Below are 23,026 nucleotides of genomic sequence, written 5' to 3' on the forward strand. Positions count from 1 at the left end.
GGTTGCGCCCGCCCCCCGCCGGCCCCGTCCCGCCTCCGCCGGGGGGAGCGAGGGCGCGGGGGAGACCGGGCAGCGCGGGGCGGGGGACGGGCAGTCAGGGGGGCTCCGGACAAAGTGGCAGTGCAGAGCCGTTCATTCTGAGGGGGTGTCTCTTCAGGGTCACATTTATTAGGGAAAACGGCTCAAAATGCGGTCTGGCACTTCCTCTGTTCCCCCCGGGTGGGAACGAAGCATCGTAAAACTGCTTTTATTTAACCCCCGTTGTAAGAGCTGAGTTCCCGGGGGACTTCGTTGCGTTGTGGAGCTCATTCTTGCACCCTTGAAAAATAGCAAGACGTTGCATTTGGGAAAGGAAAAAAAAGAAAACCAAAAAGAAAAATAAAAAAAATCCCAACCAACCAGGGGTATTTGTGTGACCACATGACCCGAGTCCAACGTGACAGCACAACACCCAAGGGTGAGAGGTGGACAGGCAAGGGCAGCACTGCGGGGCCACTGCCTTTCGCACATGGGTGCCGACGCCGCATCAGTGGTGGGAGCCAGCCCCAGCCCTGGCCCGCAGCCGGCGGTAAAAAAACCTGAGGGAATAATCTGAGGGTTTTTTTTTTTTTTTGGCTTTTCCCCCAAATTTGTTTTTGTAATTAGAAGAACGGGGGCATCCTATAGAATTGATGCTGACATACTGGTATGACTTAAAGAGCTTGAGGATTGAGAATAGAGAGAGCAGCCCTGTGGAAAAGGACTTGGGGTGGTTGGTGGATGAGGAGCTCAACATGAGCTGTCAATGCGTGCTCACAGCCCTGAAAGCCAACCATACCCTGGGCTGCATCAAAAGAACCATGACCAGCAAGTCGAGGGAGGTGATTCTCCCCCTCTACTCAGCTCTTGTGAGCCCCCACCTGGAGTACTGCATCCAGCTCTGGAGACTCCAATATAGGAAAGGCATGGACCTGTTGGAGCAGGCCCAGTGGAGGGCCACGAAGATGATCAGAGAGCTGGAGTACCTCCCCTGTGAGGACAGGTTGGGAGAGTTCAGTTGTTCAGCCTGGAGAAGAGAAGGCTACAGGGAGACCTTATAGCAGCCTTCCAGTACCTAAAGGGGGCCTGCAGGAAAGATGGGGAGGGACTCTTTATCAGGGATAAGGGGTAACGGTTTTAAACTGAAAGAGGGTAGATTCAGATTAGATATTAGGCATAAATTATTTACCGTGAGGGTGCTGAGGCACTGGAACAGGTTGCCCAGACAAGTTGTGGATGCCCCATCCCTGGAGGTGTTCAAGGCCAGGCTGGATGGGGCTTTGAGCAACCTGGTCTAGTGGGAGGTGTCCCTGCCCATGGCAGGGGGGTTGGAACTAGGTGATCTTTAGGGTGCCTTCCAACTCTGACCATTCTATGATTCTATGATAATAGTGCTAGAGATGAAAGCTTGTAACAGAACTGTAAGAGCATTATTGGAAGATGTGTGTTTAACCATGGATAAATGCAGGTAGGGTCAAACTAGTTCTACCATGAAGCATGGAGGGAACATAAAGGTTGGCAAGCACACGGTCTGTGACAAGAGCCTGCGCTACATTTAGCACAGCTCTGTGAGTATCAGCGACACAAGCCTTTCCAGAGCCAAAACTCCTCTTGCTATTGCAAAGACTATTAGTGTGTTATGGGTGTAGTAGTCATCTATTTTTTTTAAATAGAGCATAGAGATGGCTGGTTGGTGAATGATGTAATCATGCATCTGAAATACTTTCAGTAATAATTTTCTGGGTTTCAGATTTTTAGTATTTTGGAAAGGCAGAAAATTCCAAAGAAAAATATTAATTGTGTGTTCGTTCTGTGCTTGAATTTCCTAGGTTGTTTATAGCACATTATCACATCCATCGTTGATGTGTTCACACTGGCACCCCATTACCTCCACCAATTCTTTGGCTACATAGGTAGTCTGACTGCAAAATGAACTCCTTTCCTGAATCTGGTTTTGCGAGCCCTACCCAAATATGCTACAGGCCCATGCAGTCTAATCTTTCCTTCAAAACTCTTATCACCTTCCCTGCTCCAGTAGGAGTTGCCTATCTTAGCGTTTCACTTCTTAAGGGTTTTTTTTTTGCCTTTAACTGGCATCCCCATCCTACTCTCTCTTCACACACAATTTCAGTCTTAATAGGACAAGCAGCAGGGCTCAGACACCTTCATTCAGACTCTGCAGATCCATGCTAACATGCGCAGTGACAAATTCTGCAGAACACCCTGCCTGACGATGGACAAGCCCCTGATCTTGTCGCGTATGTGGTGATTGGCAGGACAACTCAAATCACATGTAAGGGGAAGGAAAAGTAAACAGAACTGACCTCAAATTTGGCTTTATATAGAAGGGCAGACTGAGGGACACAAACAGCTTCGAAGAATGAGGGCTCTCAGCACATAACATAGACGAGAGGAGCTCCCTGTAGAGCAGTGGAGGAACTTAACAATTCCTTTAAACTTGAAAGTCAAAGCAGATGTATGGACGGTCTGGCTTTCACCTCAGCTCTCTGGGGCAGCCTGCAATGCTAGGATTATTCCAGTTTCTACTTACACAGTTCTGGCAAGAATAGGTGATCAGGCAGAAGTTAATTAATGGCTGCCTGCCCCGGCTCCTCATCAGCACCTCACATAGCCCAACCGCTTCTTCCTCCTTCCCTCTTTGTGCTCTGTCCCATGACTCAAGCCCTCTCAGCCCCTCTGTCTTACTCTTTTTGTCCTGTATCTTTCTTTTGATTCTTCCTCTCATTTTGTCCCCCTCCAAAGGAATATTCACACTTACTTTTATTTCTGAAAATAGCATGCACATGTTCTTTGTTATCTTCTGTAGTCAGCTTGCATATTTTTCCCTCATTCCTCAAAAGAAAAAAACCCACATCAATAAAATGAAAATAACTGTGAGTACCTAAAATTCATTCTGTTTCCCTAAACTTCTGGGCACTACAAACATAGGGCTTACCAACAACTCATCCAAATTTAGTAATTAGAAGTAAATAAAACATGCAGCATAGAAATTAACTAGAACTACCAGTTTATCTTTTGATCATCATCCTTTGGAAGTTTCTGGCTATTAAAACAAAGATAAGTCCCCCTTAGTAGGTGCTAACCTCCTTTAGTATTTCAAATAAGAGGAAGGGAAGGGAGTCCTCCTTTAGTAGAGTCAGACTATTTCAAATAAGAGGAAGGGAAGGGAGAATTCATGCTCCAAATGAAAGAAGCCTTCAGAGAGAATGTCTGATCCCCTTATTTCTGCAAAGCCTTTGCCAGTCTCAGCAGATAATCAAGGATGTTGAAATGTTCAGTTGCCTTTTTGGTTGAAGAAATGAGGTATTACTGGCACACCGCTGAGAGCTGGGCACTGTACTGACATTGCTATACCCATTAAATAGATTGTAAGTGTTGTCAGTTTAGCACCTTTAAGTACTACCCTCATACACACATAAAAATTATCTTAAAAGGTCATTTTTAGAGCAAAATTATGAAGAGCTGAAATAATACATCTAGTATGAAAATGTCATGGCAGCTCCATCACTAACATAATACCTAAAAAATGCCTAGAAATATTTCAGTATATTGGGTCATGTCAAGCACGTCGGGTCTTTCAATTATCTCAGCATCCCAGTGGTTCTCTTCAGGTCGAGCCTTCAGTGCACAGCCTGTTGCAAGAATAGGTGTCTGTATCTCCATTTCAGTGCTGCTCTTCAACTGCTGGAGAAAGAGAGAAAATAGTATCTTCTGACTGTACTTTTGCCCTAAGAAAAAAGAATCTTTGTTGTCATTCTGTAAAGACCATTTTAGAAGGAGTTACACAATAGCAAGTCAGCACAGGATGCAGTCACGCTTACATAAATTACCTTAAAAGTAACATTCCTAGTTTGATGAAATTGTCGAGTTTTCAAAGAAAGAAATACAATAATACCACATTTCCTCACCTAGGGAATAAACTCAAGAGTAAGTATGTTTTTAACTCCTCCGTCAACAGTGAATGCAGAAATAATAGTATGAAATCCTGTATCTTTTTTTTTTTTCCCTGTCAGTGAGCAGACAGTTAAAGCCATGACCTACCTGTCTGAATTCAAACAGCAAACTCTTTTTTTGTCCATCAAAACATCACCATCTGTAGTAGGGAGACTGACCTCTTCAAATATCTTTCCGAAGAGAATTGTTCCAGCTTTCACTCTTTAACGGTGCCATTACAGCAAGCACCTCTCTCAGTGATCTCTGCTCTTTTGTCTAGTATTATATGGTAAAATATAAAGAGAAAAAGACTGAATCAGATGTCCTTGCTGTTTTAAATTACAAAGGGAGGAAATTCAGTATCAATAGCCTCTGAACAATAAGACTTTGAAATAAAAACCGTCAAACTGCTACAAGGTCTACTGCAGTCAAATGCTGCTAGGGAATGTTCCCATCAGATATGGAGATATTTCTTACACTCCTTAGGCCACGCTCAGCCTCAATCCATTAATTATGGGCTTTTTTTGATTATGCGGTATGCATGTTGTAAAAGAGTCCATCAAAAGTAAAAACCAACAGTATGTATCTTCAATAGAAGAGCTTTCTGAATTAAAGAAATATATACATATTAAGATTGCAATATTGAAATATTAGAATTAGGGGTATCTATATCTTTAGTTCTGTGTGAATTTTCATGCTAAGTAATGTGTGTCTTTTTTTAGGATTAGGTAGAGATGGGCCCTGCTGCCTCTCTTACTTGCTGATACAGGATGAAGTTGTTAAAGCCAAGGATTAGGTAAGATGGATCTCTGCATTTCTGTTGCAGCCAGGTCCCACATAAGGTACCTGTGCTCATATAGATACACATAGGCAGCAGACTCCTGCCTTCCATACCCTCTCTTCCCCAGTCTGTGTTAAGTTCCAGTCCTGCAACCCCTTAATCAAACAGCTATTTTAACTTAAGAAAAAAAATGTCATTTTGTACATTTTTGTCAGCTCAATCTTGACAGAGCTAAGAGAGCTCTCCCACCTTTACCCTGGCTCTATATGCCTACCTCCTTTCAGCCACTATGAGACCACCCCCTGCCACTCATGACTACACAAAGGACATTGTCCTCAGCTCAGACCTCGCTGTAGATCCTGCCGCTGAAGTTATGTCTGAAAGATTCAATGCAAAACACACCTCACATGCAGCTTTCCTACTTGCCCATTCAGGTAAAATTCTTGTCTAGGCTCACCTCTCCTCTCATCTACATCAATATTCCTTTCTCCGTTTTTCAAAAACGCAGTTCTCATGTTGACATATCTATTGCAATGATTCTTCTCAGCTTCTACCATGTTCCTTTTCCATTTTTATACCTCCTGTGAATTCACCTCTGCTGCATCAGTCATAAATTTATTGGGCTTGATTACACTACACTTCACAGGTGACTCTTTCTTTCATCTGCCATTTCTTTATGACAGATGACATTTGCCATACAAATTTGTTTAACACAAATGGCCACCCGTTCTCTGTTAAATTTTCAGGCAAGTTTGTGGTTTTTTTTTTTCCAGGCATCCTTCATATTTAAAATGTGTTCCCTGTAACCTGCAAACTCAGTTCATTTTTCCTCTCAAAATACCCTTTTACCACCATGCTCCCAAAAGCATCCATGGTCCAGTGGATAATGTCTCATGCAGTCTCACAGTTTACTTGTGCTTCCCTGCTATTCTGTTTCTGTTTCTTGTTCTATGCTTGTATTTCCAAATCCTTTGGGGCAGACTTAGTATTTCCATTTTTGTCTTGTTTTTCTGTCTATGATTTATTTCAGGTGTAGCAGAATTTTGAGTCATGATTAAAGCTCCTCAACATAAAAGCTATAGAAGGAATATTAATAATTTTTATCATGTAACTTTCAGATAGTGAGCTCATCAAGTAAGCCATGTTCTTTTTGTTTGTAAAGTACGTATAATTGGGGCCACTGTATAAAGAAATAAGAATACTTAATAATAATAAAGAACTATGAAAGTATTAGACTATATTGGTGGTTTACTTGTTCAGATTAAGGGTCTATCTAGCCTAAATGGACAGCCAGAGAAAAGCAAGAACTGAGCAGGTATGTATGATACTATCTACTGATTTCCCAACTTCCGATTATTTTCAGCTCTGAGAATTTCTTAATCCTGATGTGGTTTTTCCATTTAGTGGCCTGTAATGAGTCTTTTTTCCAAGAATCTTTCTTCTAAAAACTTGTCCATTCTCCCTTATAACCCATGTGGAGTTATTATCGCAACATTATTTGGCACAGAATTCCCTAGATCTATTACATTATGTATGAAAAAAAAACTTGTTTTTTTTGTTTTGAACCTGACTCCTGTCATCTGCTATATCTCTGTTACGGTTTGAGAGACCCATAACAATTTGTTGTCATTTAGACAATCATTCTGTCACCCAATGACCCATCTCCACCCGGGAAGGGGAATGGGGAAAAAACAAGGAAACCCAGGAGCTGAAGTATAAACAGATTTAATAGAATAAGATGAGATAATTAACATTAACAGCACTAAAGAACCAATATTGAATATGCAAAGATTATACTCAGCCAATTACATCAGTAGGAAGCTGTGCACTCCCAGCAGCGGACACCAAATGTTGGACACTGTGAGCGCTACGGCTTCAGGAGGAAAGGAAAGCCTCAGGAGTCCGGCACCAGGGCACAAAGTTCTCAGGATGGCAGCCATCAAGGGAGAGAGAGAACTTCACAGCAAACTTTCTAATTTATAGTGAATGTGATGTTGATGGTGTGAAATAATCCTGTTGGCCAGCTTGGGTCAAGTGCCTGGGTCTTGCTCCTCCTCATCCCTGCACCTGGCTAGCTCAAAAACACTGAGACCTTGAAACCCACACACCATAGCTGGCTATAAAGTAAATATTTTCACAAATTCAGACACTGGAGTCTTCTAAAAGTGCAGTCTTCCCAAGTATTAGAAGAGAAATTAGTCCTGTGTCGCTCAAACCAGGACAACCTCCCAAGTCATCTCTTTCCCAGGGTGAAGAATCCCAGCGAACACAGTCACTTCTGATAGTGTGAATGAGATAGACTTCCATTCCTCCAATGAACCTTGTTTTCCTTCCATATATCTTTTCCAATCTTTAAATATAGCCTTTCTGTAATGAGAGGCTATATATGGGCTATATATATATGCAAGAAAATAATGCATTTATTCCGTTAAATAATAATATTTTCTGTTTTCTACTCTATTTCTTTCCTAGTAATTTTTAAGATTTTTTTTTCTTGGGATATGGAGTGAACATTGACTGCACTGAACTGACACTTCCATAAAACTATCATAATCCCAAGGTTGACTGTTCCTCAGGGGCAAGAGTCAACACAGAGTCCATCATTTTATTTGTGAAGCTAGGATTGCTTTTCCTCATAAGCACCGATTTCTTTACATTTATCTACACTGCATTTCACTTCCCTTGCATTTATCTAGATTGAATTTCATCTGCTATTTTATTTACTGCCCAGACAAATAAGAGTTTACACCATTAGTAGTTGAACTGTTTCGTACCTGAGTTCTTTCAGCACTTTTGTGATAGTGGTGGTTTCCTAGTATTTTATCAGAACATTTTATCTTTTTTTTTCTTAATATTTTATCTGTAGCAGCTTCCACAATAACGTCACATTCAGACAGATTATCTGCTGAGCCCTCTTCAGCCAGAGAATAGCACTATAGCATGGGAGCATCTTCATTTCTTTTCCACAGGAAATACTGGTTGGAAGAATTCATCTCCCTAAGTACATGTTTCATACAAATCATCTGCTGGCCCAATGGACACTGGCATGTTTTTTTGCTGTGGTTGAAATATGACTCAGTACTAATTTTGATTCTTTTATCTTGTTGATTCTCAAATTCTTTTCCCATTCTGCCTAATTGATCATATTTTTACATTTAATCTATTAGAGCTTATGATACTCATTATTTTCTTGCTTTAAATACAGTTTGAAGGATTCTTTCCTGTTTATAGTAGTCTCCTTGACTTTGCTGGAAAGCGATTTCAGCTTTCTTTTATATTTTCTCTGCCATTTCCATAGGTGATAAGCACTAATGCTGCGATTGCAGTACAGTGTTCCCCAGTAGCTTACATGCCTATGAGAATTTAATTCCTTGAACCATCCCTTTCAGATATCTTGTTAAGAAGCTTCCTCATTTTCTATTCGTCCCTTTTGAAGCAGAGCACAAGAAATGTGGATTTTTTGAAATTTGCTGCCTTTGTAGAAATGCTGAATAAATACATGGTCACTGTTGGAGAAGAGCAATTCATCAGTAAGATTTTTATTAGATCCTGCTAGTTATTCAGTACAAAGTCAAGGTTTGTATTTTTGGATGTGCGCTCACTAACCACTTAGTCCATGAAAGAGTCATTCATAACATCTAACATTTTCATCTCTGCTTAGATCTCAGTACCGTGTTCATCCAATCCAAAGCGGGGGGGTAACTGCAGTCCCTCAGTACAACTGCTGCCTTCCTGATTTTTCTCACAATATTGCAGTCTGTGTTGCCATCCTTTCTGAGTAGATATGAAGAGAGATCCAGTACTACTGTGCAATTCAGGCCTGGAATTTCAATCCATACAAATTCAGTGAGGTGGTTAATTTGTTGAATTCATTTGATTCTGATTTCTTGAATGTATACTACGTCTTTGGCATGGGCACATTTTATTCTATCATCTCATGTATATTTTCTGTCTTGATATTACAATGTGCCACTGGTTGTCTTCTTACCACCAAGTTTCCAATATCTGCTATGTCATTTTTTTGAGTAAGGAAGGACATTCCTGTTACTTCATCTTATTCCTTAAACTTCTAGAATTTGCCTGTAAGCATGTGTACCTCTGTTTTGTTCCTATCTTGGGAACCCATTTTAATAACACTCAGTTAGTTTCCCATTTACTGCCTGAGTATTTACATCCTTTGGCCAACCCTTTATCGGAGGATACAGAACTTCCAAGTTTTTCTTATCAGCAGCATTACCATTTCAGAGCCATGTGTTCTTGTGCATTTGTTTTTCACAGTCTCCAGTTTAAATGCTCAGTTATGACTTTCTAGATTTTAAGTGTCAAACTTAAAATTGCACAGTGTCACTCATTGTTAGGGCCCCGCACCAACAGGCTCTTCACCCTCCTAGGGCAGTTTGGCTGACAGTGCTCAAGACCAGCAGTGATGTGATGCAGCCCTGCGACCTTGGATCAGGCTCTGGAGAAAAAGCTGCATGAGAAAGAGCCAGGAGAAGCCTTACTGGGGGGGCTCTGCAGCTCTGGAGCTGCATTTAAACTCAGGTCTTACCCGTGGTCCCTGCCTGAGCAACATTGGATTGCCTTGCCTGATCTTACCAGGATCTTGCCCGGTCCTGGCTTGAACGTAGCCTTGCCTCATCGCTATGTACCTGCTGGCAGTCATCAAACTGCTGGCTGACCCTGGTTATCATCACCAGACCTGCTCTGCTCCTTTTCTTTGGGCCTTAGCACTGTGCCCTCTCTGCCTTGCTGTCAGCACCAGCTCCTTGTTCACCTTCCCTTACGGAGCAGCTCCCTCTTGCAGTTCCCTGACACCTCAGTCAGATGAATTTCAGATAAAATACTCCCTTTATTCTGAAACTGTTCTCAATTTGTGATGAATGTGCATTCGTCCTACTTATATTATCCAATCAGGGTCATAAAAAAATCTGTCTTTCCACCTCTTCCCACGGTCCCAAGGATGGAAAGAAGCATTTTACAAAATACTACCGTAGAAACCTTAGTCTTTAGCTTCCTTGTTTGCTCAAGTGTTCTTCCCTTTGTCAATAGTACTGGTGCACCACAACCAGTTACGCCTTCCCAGCACTTCTTAGGAGCCTATCCAGACTCCTCAAGGGGGTTTGCCACCTGGTAGTCACTATGCAAGCCTGCAGGCCTCTTGGGGTCACAAACCCAGCCGTCTATATGTGCAATGTCGGATTCTTCCACCAATACAGTCTTTCTCTTCCTCACTGTTGGAGAAAGAAATGATGTGCAATAGAAGTAAAGAATGTCATTCCATTCTTTTTTAATAATCAAGACTCAGGCCCTCTTAACAAGATATGAAAAATGTGAACATAAGCCAGTGATTCCCACTGATTTCAGTGGGCTCTGGCTCAGGCTTTTAATGACGCTGACTGATACACTTTTTTTAGATGCAGCCTTTCATCCATCAAACCATTCTGTTGTTCTGAAAAAATCTGGGATGTAAAGAACATCTGCCACAATGAACATAAAAAGCACAGACCTGCTGCTACTAATGGGAAGTATTCTAAGGGCTTGGATTTAAAAAAAGAAGTTAATTAATTTTACAAGAATAATTACTCTGAATGTGAGTGTCAATGACCCTTCTCACATAAAGCTTTTCCAATACAATCTTGTTTTGGTCTCCCTGAGGACAAAAGATGCTTCAGCTATACTGACAAAAATCTTTGTGAACTGCTACAAAATAAATTCTACTGAAGGGGTTTCTATAGCTTCCTTTTAAATTCTATTTAGTTATTATCTGTAAACAAAAGAAGCTGAGCTGGCCTGGCTTGGATTTCTATGAAAAAATATAATGAAATAATAAAAACAGTAAGCAATAAAGAAAGGAAATAACTGCTTTTAATGCTCTCTGTTAAATGTAATTGTGACATTTAGGAATCAATTTGCTTCTTTTTCTAATATTCATTATGTCACCGATTAGCACAATGTGTAGCAAAGACACAGAAGACATCTTTTATCATCACAGATTGTATAGAAACGAATTTGGGTTTAATCTAGTTTTGCCAAATTATGCAGGTTTTTCTTGAAAAATTGTATTTTAAGCATTTGAGCTGATTTAAGATCCACTTTATTGCAAAAGAAAAGGAATTCAGTTATTTTAGAGTCCCACTTCATCAAGACACATGCACACAGTTTTCTTTGTTTTTTAAAAAAAAGAAAAACAGTCGCTTAGACATGTCTTTGTTAAGGTACCCTGCTGGCAGCATATGGCAAAAATACTGGCTCCTTGCCTGGAAAGTGCAGCAAGAACTGATAGTTCTGATCTCATTCTGTGGCTGGGGAGAAAACAGACTACAGCAAAGGCCAGTCTTATGGCCTGCAACCATCAATTTCTTGGCAAGAAGCACAAGTTCCTGAAAACTGATGCAGGAAGATAAAATGATTTTGCAAGTCAGGGAAAGAGATTTTACCTTCCTAAGTGATGGCAGAGCCCCCAGAACAGTCCCTGTTATAGCTGGACCTTCAGAAGTCTCTGTGCAATTGTGTTTTATGTGCTACTGTGAAACAAATATCTCAAGGTATAAATGTTTACAAAACAATATTTCACAGGTCAGTCTCAATTTTAAGTATTTCTTGAGAACAGGGATGAAATCCTGCACGACTTCTGAAAAAGAAGCAGATTTTCGTCCGTGCTGTCATATTGCTGAGTCAGACATTCAGAGTTATGACCTGTTCCATGTGAAAAAGAGAAATGCTCGCTTTTTTTTTTGCCTTTTTTTTTTTTTTCCCTAATTTTTTTCTCAGTTTTGGAATGTGTAGTGGTAGTGAGTGGAGAGGGAATCTGCTGTAATTGTGATGGTTCATAAACCAGAGATCCTCAAGAAATTTGAACACCTCCAGTCCCAAACACGGGCATGAGTTCTAGCTATAAGATCCTACTCCATCTTCCATGAAGATATTTGTAAGCTAAATGTCATCCTATAGCGATGATCGTTTTTATGCTCATACAGATTAAATATCCATATTACACTGTGACAATGATAGGGGGAAATAGCAGAAACCCTGTATTTAATTTAACAGAAAATACCCTAATTTTAAAAAATAATAGAAGAGCTTTGAGAAGGTCTTGTTTGTTACAGTCTCTGAAATTTAGCAGGAACAACATTCTGATGTTGAAGATGTATCTGTCTTTGTCCTCTTAAATGTTTCATAAGTTTTATCTTAATTGTAAAAGGATTGCTATCCCCTGCCCCTTCCTCATTCCCCTCCTCTTCCCATTCCCAGTTGAGGAAAAGGGGAGAAATGAGAGACCCTGGATTAAACTGCTTCCCCTCAGTGCTTCTACTGGAAAGGGATAGAAAACACAAACAAAAAACATGAGACCATTGGGATTTTTCTCATCAAATACAGAATGTGATCAATTTCCAGATTGCTTTAAATATTTGTCAAACTCAGGAAATGCTGTAAAAATTAAAATATAAAAGTTTTTATTTCCACTGACATGATTATAACTGTTTCTTTGTTTTTCTTAATGAGAATGTCCAACCGTAATGATGTCTCTCTAGTCACAATGATGGTAGGGTGCAGTTTCACATGAAATCTGCCATCTTCCCTTCTCAATACTTGTATCAAATTGTGCAATTATCCAACCATACAGCAAGCCAGATTAGCTTTTTCATCTTGCAGAAAGCTGCCCTACCACGAAGTTCTGTGGCTTCAAGACCAACTGATCCAGTGCGGGGCAGGGACACAGCAACAGGAACACATGGGGAGAGAGGAAAGCAGGCACCACTGCCTGGGTCACCAGCAGTCCATGTTAGATCAAGTGTGACACCCACAGCCAAGTGGCAGCTACATGATCAGATCAGTCTAGTGAGAGGGTACAATCCCATTACCCCTCTCCCATTTGCTTCTCCTGGATGCTTTTTGCAATCACATCCTAGCTAGCATTGGCAATGAGCTAGAATTGATCCAGATAGATAGAAACTTTTTGTTTCGTCTCTGTATGTGAACTGGTGCTGGCACATAAGTAGCCAAGGGCACAGGATGGATGAAACTGTCTCTCTGAGTAGCAGTTTGGACCTACTGTGAATTAAAAAGACTGTGTAACCTTGGCCTTAGTGATTCACTACATCCTTTACTGTTTCATGTAGTAAAAACATATCTGTCTGTTCTCACTACTGTTTGTGTTCTCTGACTCAAGGTGGCTCTGAGGGAGAAAGATTTGGGGAATCCACAGCACAGTCTTTTCTGTTGCCCCTCAAGTGGCTGTTCTCTCTCTTCCAGTTTCCATGGTCATGAAACAGTATACCAGCAAGTCTATTTAAAAGAACTATGACCTTGAAAATCATGCTTCCTCCACTCCCAGATCAAATGGAGGAGCGGAGAGGGAGAGACAGGGAGCAAAAATTCCCACTGTCCTGATTTGTTTCTTTACAAGATGCAGTGTGGATTACTTCTTTCAAACATCATTGCACTGGAATGTTCTAATTTTCAATCATATGAGTCATTTCAGTTTGGCCAAGTTATAATCAAAGCTCATTTTACCCGACAAACAAATATACTGAATCCAAGTTTGATAAGACAGATTGTTCTTTTAAAGGCTTATTTATCTTACTTTAAAAAAAATAGTTCATCTCTAGACTGGCCTCCTTACATGATTTTTTTTTTTTTTTTAATTAGCAATGATTCTTCTTTGGAGAGGTTGTGTAAACTATATTTCCTATGAGACATATTTTTGTCATGGGTATTGCTTTTCAGAGCCCCAGCATTTTAAATGATGCTTGCAGAGGATAACAATTTTTAAATGTATTCATTTCATCCACATCTGTTCTGCATTCCATGGAGAAAAGACAAGAGTATTGGGTGCCTGAACACTTTAGGAGTACTACATGTGTTTGTTAAGACAGCTCTTTCACACAAGCATTACTGTTCTGTTATGTCTTCGTAAATAGGGATGGCAGCCTGAAGGAGGTGTTTCTTAAGGGCAAGTCCCAAAGAGGAAAAACAGATGGGCAGAGACAGCATCAATGGAGTAACATCTCAAAGTATACAAGCTTGTAAGTTAGTCAGACAATAGGTTAGTGAAAGACAGGATTCAGCTTTTTTTGGACCAAGGATGTTCTGAAGCAAGCAAGTAAACAAACAGAACATTCTGTTGTCTTTAATCTGATTTCTTGTGTGATATAAGATGAAAAAGCATTTCACAGAAAAAAATGAAAGTACTTTATGAAACTCCTTTTTAATTAAATTTGCTAACTCTTATCTTCTGTCTATTGTCACAGAAAATTTTTGATGTCTTAGTACAAATAAGAAAAAATATCAAGATACGCTGTAGTTTTCCCCTTCATGTTATTTTCACTTCAGTCTAGACTCTGCTGTTCAAATAAAATAAGAAAATCCTGCTCAGAAGTCTACTACAGGTATATATTTCATGCAATCACACAATGTGAATCTTACAGATATGCTGTATATACCCTTCAAAGGAGGAGGATGAGCTCAGTCACACATCAAAACAAGTTATTATCCTTCTCCCATAAATATAATAATACCATTCCCTACATTTAAATGAAACTGTATTTTAAGACAGGATAATATGGGAATACTACTTCTTGATAAGTGGTATATCAGACAAATGTAGAAGTTTCCAAAAAAACACAAGTAAAACTCAAGAGTAGCCAAAGCAATTACTTTCATACACTTTTTGATAAAGCTTTTGTGATTTATTAAAGAGAGATCATGGGATACTTTGTATTCTTAGAAACAGAATGCTGACTTTTGTACTAATCTGGATAAATGCATATACAGAAAAAAAAAAAGCCATTTCTCAAAATTTGTGGCAGATGAGTTAGAGTACAATGCAGCACGTCGATCTGCATCCAAGCTGAAACATGGTCTATCTCCTTTCTCCCAAGTAGAATACAGTTTAATTATTTAGTGGTGAATACCTAGAAAGGAGGCAAGCTGGGAATGGGTTTCATATTCTGCTATGCTAGAAATTATCTGCATAAAGTACTAATGATTCAAGTGAATGTGATAGTTGGAGATATTTGTACTTGTGAAAGGGCAATAGCTTGGAGATCCACTACTTGCTTCTTTACAAGAACCTGCCACTGTGTCCTTCCATGCAGATTTTGTTTATGTCTAAATTATACTTCACGAGGCAAAGCCAGGAAAAGGTTTAAACCACTGCCAAGATATCAATAGTTTATCCTCAGTTATAAATGCCACTGTCTGCAAAATCAGGCTGCTTACAAAACTGATCAGCCCTTGCAGTGTCTGATGTCATAGCCCATACAGGAGGAACTCCAAGACTAATGTTTTAGCACAGTGTGAACCGTGTGACAATACCAAGAAACAGATACTATTAGATGTCCTGCACAAGCTGTCCAGGTCTTACCAGGTTCACACCAAGATACTGCAGGTATCTTGGTTTTGCTCCAAAGGGTAATGAAAGCATGAGGTTTATCCAGTAACATCTTCTGAAATGCAACTGAAGGCTACCCCTGTGCATCAACTTGCATCTCCAGTGATTTTGGCAAGGGCCAAGGATGACATCCTGAAAGAGTGATTTATTCTAGCTCTACTTTAGATTGCCTCTGGGAGCCACCTGTATTCTTTCTACTGATTTCAGAAGGGAGACTTGCTTAAACTAAACACCTAATTTCTGCATTTCTAAAGTTTTGCAAAAAGTATTTCCCCCACAGCACTGCCATTCACTGAAGCACAAGCAAAACACACTCCACATTCGTGCTTTTCAGATGGCTCTGTGTTACCCAACAGTGTCAAGGTCTGCAACGTAATTCAAAGACTCCTAAAATAATCAGTAGTAGTTTTGTCATCTGGTATTAGCAGCTGCAATGCATAAAACATACTGGGTTTCTAAACTACCTGCAAAACTTTGCTTTGCAATTTCTATTCAGTAAACCTTTCTACTTTGCAAACATTAACCTTCGTCTAAAAACTGCAGCAGAAAAGAGAGGCAAATAATGTTTTCTCTGGAAAGTACATGAATAACATTCTTACTTCCAAAATAGCAGTATCTGTCCTGTTCATGAATCACAAGAATCCCTCTTTGCCCTTTCCATAAAGAAAACAAAAGCATACGACTCATGTTAGTGGAAGACAGATGAGATTTTCTCCAGCCTAGGTTTGTGGAAAATAGCTTGATCAGAATTATGTCTCATCCTGTCCTCTAAAGGCTCTATCACTGTCTTAAATAAGAACAAGTTTTGGCTTACTGAAACTGTTAGATTTGGGAGCCTTATTCTTTCCATAAATTGTGTTTCCATTAAAATACTGACATTCTCCATTACAGGAAAAAATACAGAAAAATAAATTAGAATACAAAATCTATTTATAGTTTTCTAACTGTGTAATCCTTTGTTGGCACAACTTGCGTAGACAATGCCATAGCAATAAGACTATACTTTGTAAACATATGCTGTTTTCATGTTTCTTTGTTAACATTACATTGTTCTTTTTGAGGTTTGGAATACATAGTGAATATGAGGTCTCATATATCATTCCTTACAGCTGTTGCACAGTCAATTATCTTTTTTTTTTTGGGGGGGGGGGGTATTTTTACATTTCAGAAGCTGCTTATAAGCACCTTGCTCTGTTCCCTGACTGTCTGCTTGAGTCACTCCTGTGGGAGCTGCATCAGTTTCTCATAAGCAGCAATATGTCCTGGAAAGAGCTGTCAATACCAAGTTATTCTTTTCCAGTAAAGGAGAACAGCTTTATTCAGAGAGCAACCTCTGATCAGATTTTTATAAATAATTAGCCAATAGTTTTTGGTAGCGTGAACCTGACTGTCATGCCAGACCTGGAAATCCATGACTTGTTTCAGTCAGTGTAGATCCCCAACATAAAGAAAATCAGCTGAAATTTGAGTAAGCTTTGGTAAAACTATAAGCAAACAAAAGATTAATCGAAGGCTAACTTAAATTTTGCACATCAGAGCAGAGGACTTGTAAGGACTATCTATTTCTTCCCCATCATATGTAAAAGAAACAGCACAGAATGGTCCTGGAAGCATTATTCAAGTGTGCTTCTCCTTACTCCACAGGAGAAACTAAAAAGCATCCTTTAACCTCCTCTGTTAAGATGAAAGATCAAAAGCCTTAAGGCAATTATAGGCGTTAGAAACAGAAGCAGTTTTAATTTGTCTCTAACAAGTTGTTAGTTGAAGCAGCACCTAGTTAAAAACTGTTCCAGGTACCAGTCCTGTTTACGTTTTTAGTGAAGATTTTAACTTTTCATTGAGCCATTAAACTTATCTTTTATTTACAGCGTTGAGATGGTTTTTCAAATCAAACACAAGAGCAGCTTACAGGGAAATACCATCTATGGCTGCAATCATGGGAAAGAGGTTACCTGTAAAAGGGCACTGAATCAGCATAGTTTGTAGAGGAATCATTCCAGTAACTTCTTGTGGTCTTTTCGTCAGTTTCAAGCCTTCCAGTCAGGTGCAAGCTGTGTGGGGCCTGTACTTCTGCATCCTAACTTTTGGAAGATTATATAATTTAAAACAAAATATATTTTAAATGTAAAGAACAACTGTTTCATTTGTTCTTTTGAAACTAGAGAGTAAGCAGGGACCACAGTTCAGTTCCTTTTAAGTATTTGATTCTCAGCTGTTTTCCTTTTGCCATGTCATTCTCTTTCTTGCTTTCTGTTCCTAATAGTCATGGAATGATATTACATTTAAAAAAAACCCATACATTTTATAAATATTGGTACTTAATACCTGAATATTTTCATCCCTTTTGGAATGTCTTATTACTCTTGCACATCTCTGTCTCTTTTTTTCTCCTATAACTACTGAAGTCTTTCAACTGTAATGTTTTATTTTCAGGAGGCTAAGAAGAACTCTTGCTGGTGCTTTAACCTGTTCGCTCCAGCGGGATCCCTTACCTGAGGTGCTTCCCGCTGTCTCAGCCCATGCTGCTCCAAAATCTCTAAAGAGACAGAATGGAGACAGATTTGAATCTGCTAACTGACAGGTAAAAACCCTCAATATTCCATTACGAACAACCCATATAGCCACCTGGTTCCCTGTGAAATATACACTTTAATAGGTTTTCTATGCAAGGAACGCATAAGAGCATTTTTATGCTAAGAATGTCCTGCCCAATGATTCTTTTTATACTCTGTATGGACAAAGAAAGAACTTCCTTCTAAATTTTTTATGCTGTTTCACCAATAACAATTTATGACAGCTGAGGAACTTGGATTTTTTTTTTAAATTATGTTCAAGGGTAAAATTTTAAATACTTGTAATTACATCCACATTTTGCCAGAAGATGTTTAACTTCAGGAAAGAAAGATTAAGGAAATCCTTGCTTCATTTTCTTACTGGCAGTTTCACTTTTGCTAAATAGCACATATTCACTCTCTTTGTGTAAAAGCATTATTTATTTTCATTTTAAAATAGAAGCCTTTATTTTAAAGTAAGGATTTACTTGCTTTAAAATAATTGTAATTACTTTAATGCTACAGCAGTCTATATATCTGTACACTTAATAAAAGTGTCATATTACAGAAGTTATGTATATTAGGGCTAATATCTTTAAGTTTACAAATAGCACCGTAAAATACAATTTGTATGTGTAATATAAATTAATAATCATGTTATATACATAAATGCAAATGAACTAAAAAAAGGTTTTGTCTTAATATTAATAGAATATTCTTTGACTTGCTGAGCAGATTAGAAACTCCAGAAAATTATTCTTCCCTTAGTAATAGAACATGCAACCACTGTCGCCAACTTTTTTCCTTTCCAGATCTCCAGCACTCTTATTTAACAGAAATTTTTCTTATATGGCTGCTAGCAGATTATCCTGCATAACATGTCTTTATATAAACTCATTCCAACTGAAATCAGGTGTATTTTTTTTATAAAATAATAATGTACTTATAACACTAAGATTATTGTGTACTGTTGATGGATGTACGGACACAAGAAGCTTTTTCAACCCATGCTTTTGACAGACATAAATGAGAGAAGTGGTAGAATATTTCTGTACCATATATCCAGTACCATTTGTTATTCATTACTTCTTTGTTATAGCCCTTGTATTTTGTTAGTTTTCAAGATTTCCAGCAGCTGTTTTCCTTTCACCATAGTTCCCTTAAATGCTACATGTATTTTTGTTGCAGTTTAAAAAAAAAATCTGGTCTATATCCGTAATTTTTTCTTTTCAATTTTTCTTTTTGTAAACATAACATTTGACTTAACTACCTGTAACATACTGAAATTCTTACCTTTTTTTTTTTTTTTCAGATCTGTTATAATATTTACAATGTTTACACTTAATGGAAGATTTTATCACAAGATGCTATATTGCAATGTTACTGCCCCTCAGTCCCCTAAGTTCCCTTACTGCCCTTAGACCAGGGATGCAAGAACAGAATATGCAGCCAGGGATGCAAGAACAGAATATGCAGCCATTTCATTTCACAGTGTTAAAACCAAATGCAAGTCAGACTTTAAGGAAGATGTAAACAGACTACTCCAAATGGGTTTGGCATAGGTGTGCATACATGTATCCTGTTCTGCTGTTGCCCCCTGCTAAGCGCAGAGAAAGGAACAGAAGAACTTACAACAGAGGGAACAGACATACAAATGGGAACAAAACATAAAAAAAAAATCACAAACCACAAAAAAATCACAAAAAACCCTATGTAATTTTTGCGTGTCAGGTTTTACATTTATGTTTTTAATTTTTTTTCCCAAAGTTTTAAAATACATTTTTCTCTCCTACAATTCCTTTTCTCTGCTAAGAATTATTTTTAAAAGTCTTTGCCTTTTTCCCAAAACTGGTATGTCCTACAGAAAATCTTCAGTTTATACATTGTTCTGATTAACACAGAAATATCCTGATGATACAGGACAATGCACAATGAATTTAGTTTCTTGATCTGTGATCAATTGGAGCATCTCCAAATCTAGTAGTCTTTCCTTCCTATTTTCCTCCAATTAAAATATGTAACTTTAAAGTGACTATATTTATGTCTCTGTTGATTGTTTTGTAACCAACTGATTCTGTCAAACCTTAAGAGTGCAATTCTTCACATAGCCTCTGATTTTATTATGACTTCATATTCTTGTTCTTTAGGAGATCAGACATGATTGTATCTGTGGCTAAAATCGATTACTTTTAATATAACAAAATGAAGCGCATGATAACTGATGTTAAACAGAGTAGAAATCTGTGGATATATGACTCATAATAACAGGTAAGGTTTAGAGAAGAAAGGCTTTAGAAACAGGAATGCTACCAAATATGAAAACAAAGCATCTGGAATAGAAGAAAAGTTTCTGAAACTAAAAGCTCAAATGAGCCTAAGGATAGGAGCAAGCTATGATAGCAATCAAAGAAGGACAAGTGAGAGACAGAAGGCATAAGGAGCGGCTATACAGGACAACAAAAGGAAAGACGAAAAAAATAAATGATAAAGCACTGGAATAACCCGAGGACTTGATTTTCAGCAGTGCTAAGCACTACTGCAAATCTAGCCCCTTAGTTCTTAATGGACCGGTTTATCACAAAACCTTGCCAAAACACCTGAAGGATTTATAGATCCACTTATTTAAAAAGCAGAAACCTACACAAAAATAACTTTACTCAGAATAAAAGAAGTGACTAGTCTAACTAAAGCATCATAAATTTAATTGTCAGGTGTGAACACAAAGACACCAAACTTTAAGAGGAAATAAATGTGTTTACTTTCAGCTTGAGTAGCTAAGCAACAGATAAAAGTGGTAAAATTCTCTACCTTTATCTACTGTTGACTCTCTGTAAGGGAATGGCTGGATTCCTGATAAGTAATAGAAAATTGTTAGTCTTCAATATGGCCAATATATTGACAGCATTACTATAAATTAACACATAGAATTTATATAACTATAGAAATATAGTTCAAGCACACAAACATGGCAGCTAAGTAGGTATTTCCAGGAACCATGGATCCACCACCAAGATACCGTGAGGCAGCTTGAGTTTACACGCAAAATTTCACCAAGCCAAGCAACTGAGAGATTGCATTTTTAGCGATGCTTGCACTGGATGCACTTTAAGAATATTAACTCATGATTTCTAAAATTATAATGAAAAAATCTTTTTTCTGCTTGTTTTCACGCTTTATTTTTTTTGTCTGTAAAATTCATTAACATACACAAAAGTCCAGGTAACATAAATAATAAGCCATGTATACAATGAACCAGCTGAGCCATACATCCCAGGCAATAAAAGCTGATGTACACAATGGTTAAAATTTATGAAAGCCCATAAAATGCATGACAAATTTTGCAAATTGATCAGGTACTATGCCTGTTTAAATTCATAAAAGCACAAGAAGCCAGCAAAAGTATAAATCATTGGGGGGGGGGGGGAAAAAATACTGAGAAGCATATAAAAACCATGATGTATTTCCTCAAAATAGGTGCTCAAGACATGCCTCGTGGAAGTAATATATCCCTGATGGTCTTCCCTTAATAGCATAGAAAGAGGCTACTCAAAGTCTCTGAATTTCTGCCACTTAGCCTTATGTCAGGGGAGCAGAAGAAAGCAGACTGTTTCCACCTGAGGCGAGTTTTGCTCAGCAGCCCCACATGGCTACTGGCTATCCATCTACCCTTCGCCTCTCCCAGGTTATCCTGCAGCTGCTTCAGCAACTGGTATTTCCTGTGATCCAAATACATGGTGGAAAGTTCAACTACTGCACTAGAGAGTGAGCAGTGTAACCTTCCAAGTTACTCTGGGCGGTTTCAGGTATTTCTGTCTTATAAAAGAAACAGCACTGATACTATTGTTTTCAAAACTTTTAACTGCATAGGCAAATTGCTCTTTTCATTTGAAAAAATGGAAAAATACTGTCCCCATCACATGATGTATACTGAAATGGTTAACAAGACTCTTGGAGCACACTAACTATGTTCCCTTCCTGTTTATCAATACTGAAAAAAATAAGGGAGACAAGTAATAGGACTGCATTGCTCCAAAAAAAATATTTTTTGATGTCATCCAATGACTTGCCAAATATGTCTGTAGAAGTTACTGAATAAGGCCAACTGCCACCATTTTTGTCTTCTCCTTGGTTATCTGTTAGCCAGATTATACTGGCTCTGGCAAACTGAAGAAGGTTGGATTATGGAATGATAAGCAAGGAATAGGATTTTTTTAGAATTTATTGTGACAGGGACAATCTGAGACAATTCTTGAAAATAAGCAGAAGCCAGTCCACTTCCATTTGCTTAAATACATTTATTCTCTGCCATTTCATTATTTTTTTACTTCAAAACTTTACTTTGATATACATGCACACAGACCATTAGCATTCATGTAAAGTTATTCTGCTTCTAACCGAGGAAAGGAAATCTTTTTGTCTTAGGTTAGAGCTTTAGTGATTTTTTCCCAAGATTATTCCATTTCAATTTTTTAATGACTGGGTGCAAACTTAGGTTTTGGGTTACCTTTTGTGAAAGAAATCATACATCAAAGCAGCCGGCGATCCTAGGATAGGCATTAGCTTCCCAATTCTGTATAAAATGAGATATGCAGCAATGGAGACCAAACTAGGGCAGCACTTGGACACGCTTAGTATTATACAGTACGTAGCCCTGTTGCTCATTTAGAATTATCTAACAAGAAAAATAATGAACTTCATAGAATGGTTGAGGTTGGAAGGGACCTTGAAGATCATCTAGTTCCAACCCCCCTGCTATGGGCAGGGACACCTCCCTCTAGACCAGGTTGCTCAAAGCCCCATCCAGCCTGGCCTTGAACACCTCCAGGGATGGGGCAGCCACAGCTTCCCTGGGCAACCTGTTACAGTGTCTCACCACCCTCAGAGCGAAAAACTTCTTCCTAATATCTAATCTAAATCTACCCGCTTCCAGCTTCAAGCCATTCCCTCATTGTATCATATTCAACCCAACCTTGGCTAAAATATGTAACATTTCACATAAAACTCTCCGCCACAGATGATTTTTTCATTGTGTATCACACGTACGTTAAATTTGAAAACCAAAGGTCTCTCTCAGTGCTGCAAATGCACCCAACTTTTGACACCCGGACTGCAGCAGGATAATTAACCGAGCAGTTTTTTGATTAATTTCACTCTTCTATCTTTTTCAAGACAACAAAACCCTAACTCTCTTGCCTCACCGTTAAACCGCCCCCTCAGCTTCCACCCCGGCTGAAGGTGAAGACAGACCTCGGCAGCGAGTTCAGCCTGGCAGAGGGGCAGGGGAAGGCCGGGGGCACCCCCTGTGCACCCACACACCGCCGCACACCC

The 23,026-nt window shown here is 38.9% G+C and overlaps 1 protein-coding gene across 1 annotated transcript in view; it reads left to right on the forward strand.

Moving 5' to 3' along the window:
* Positions 1 to 508: 508 nt before the first annotated feature.
* Positions 509 to 23,026, forward strand: part of NDUFA4 (NDUFA4, mitochondrial complex associated) — a 26,373-nt gene continuing 3,855 nt past the window's right edge. Inside the window, exon 1 of the mRNA XM_009895357.1 lies at positions 509 to 568. Coding sequence (XP_009893659.1) covers positions 509 to 568 — 60 coding nt within the window. The remainder of the gene's footprint in view (positions 569 to 23,026) is intronic.

This window comes from Charadrius vociferus, unplaced genomic scaffold, assembly GCF_000708025.1.
Source record: "Charadrius vociferus isolate BGI_N301 unplaced genomic scaffold, ASM70802v2 scaffold31, whole genome shotgun sequence".
Lineage (NCBI taxonomy): Eukaryota > Metazoa > Chordata > Aves > Charadriiformes > Charadriidae > Charadrius > Charadrius vociferus.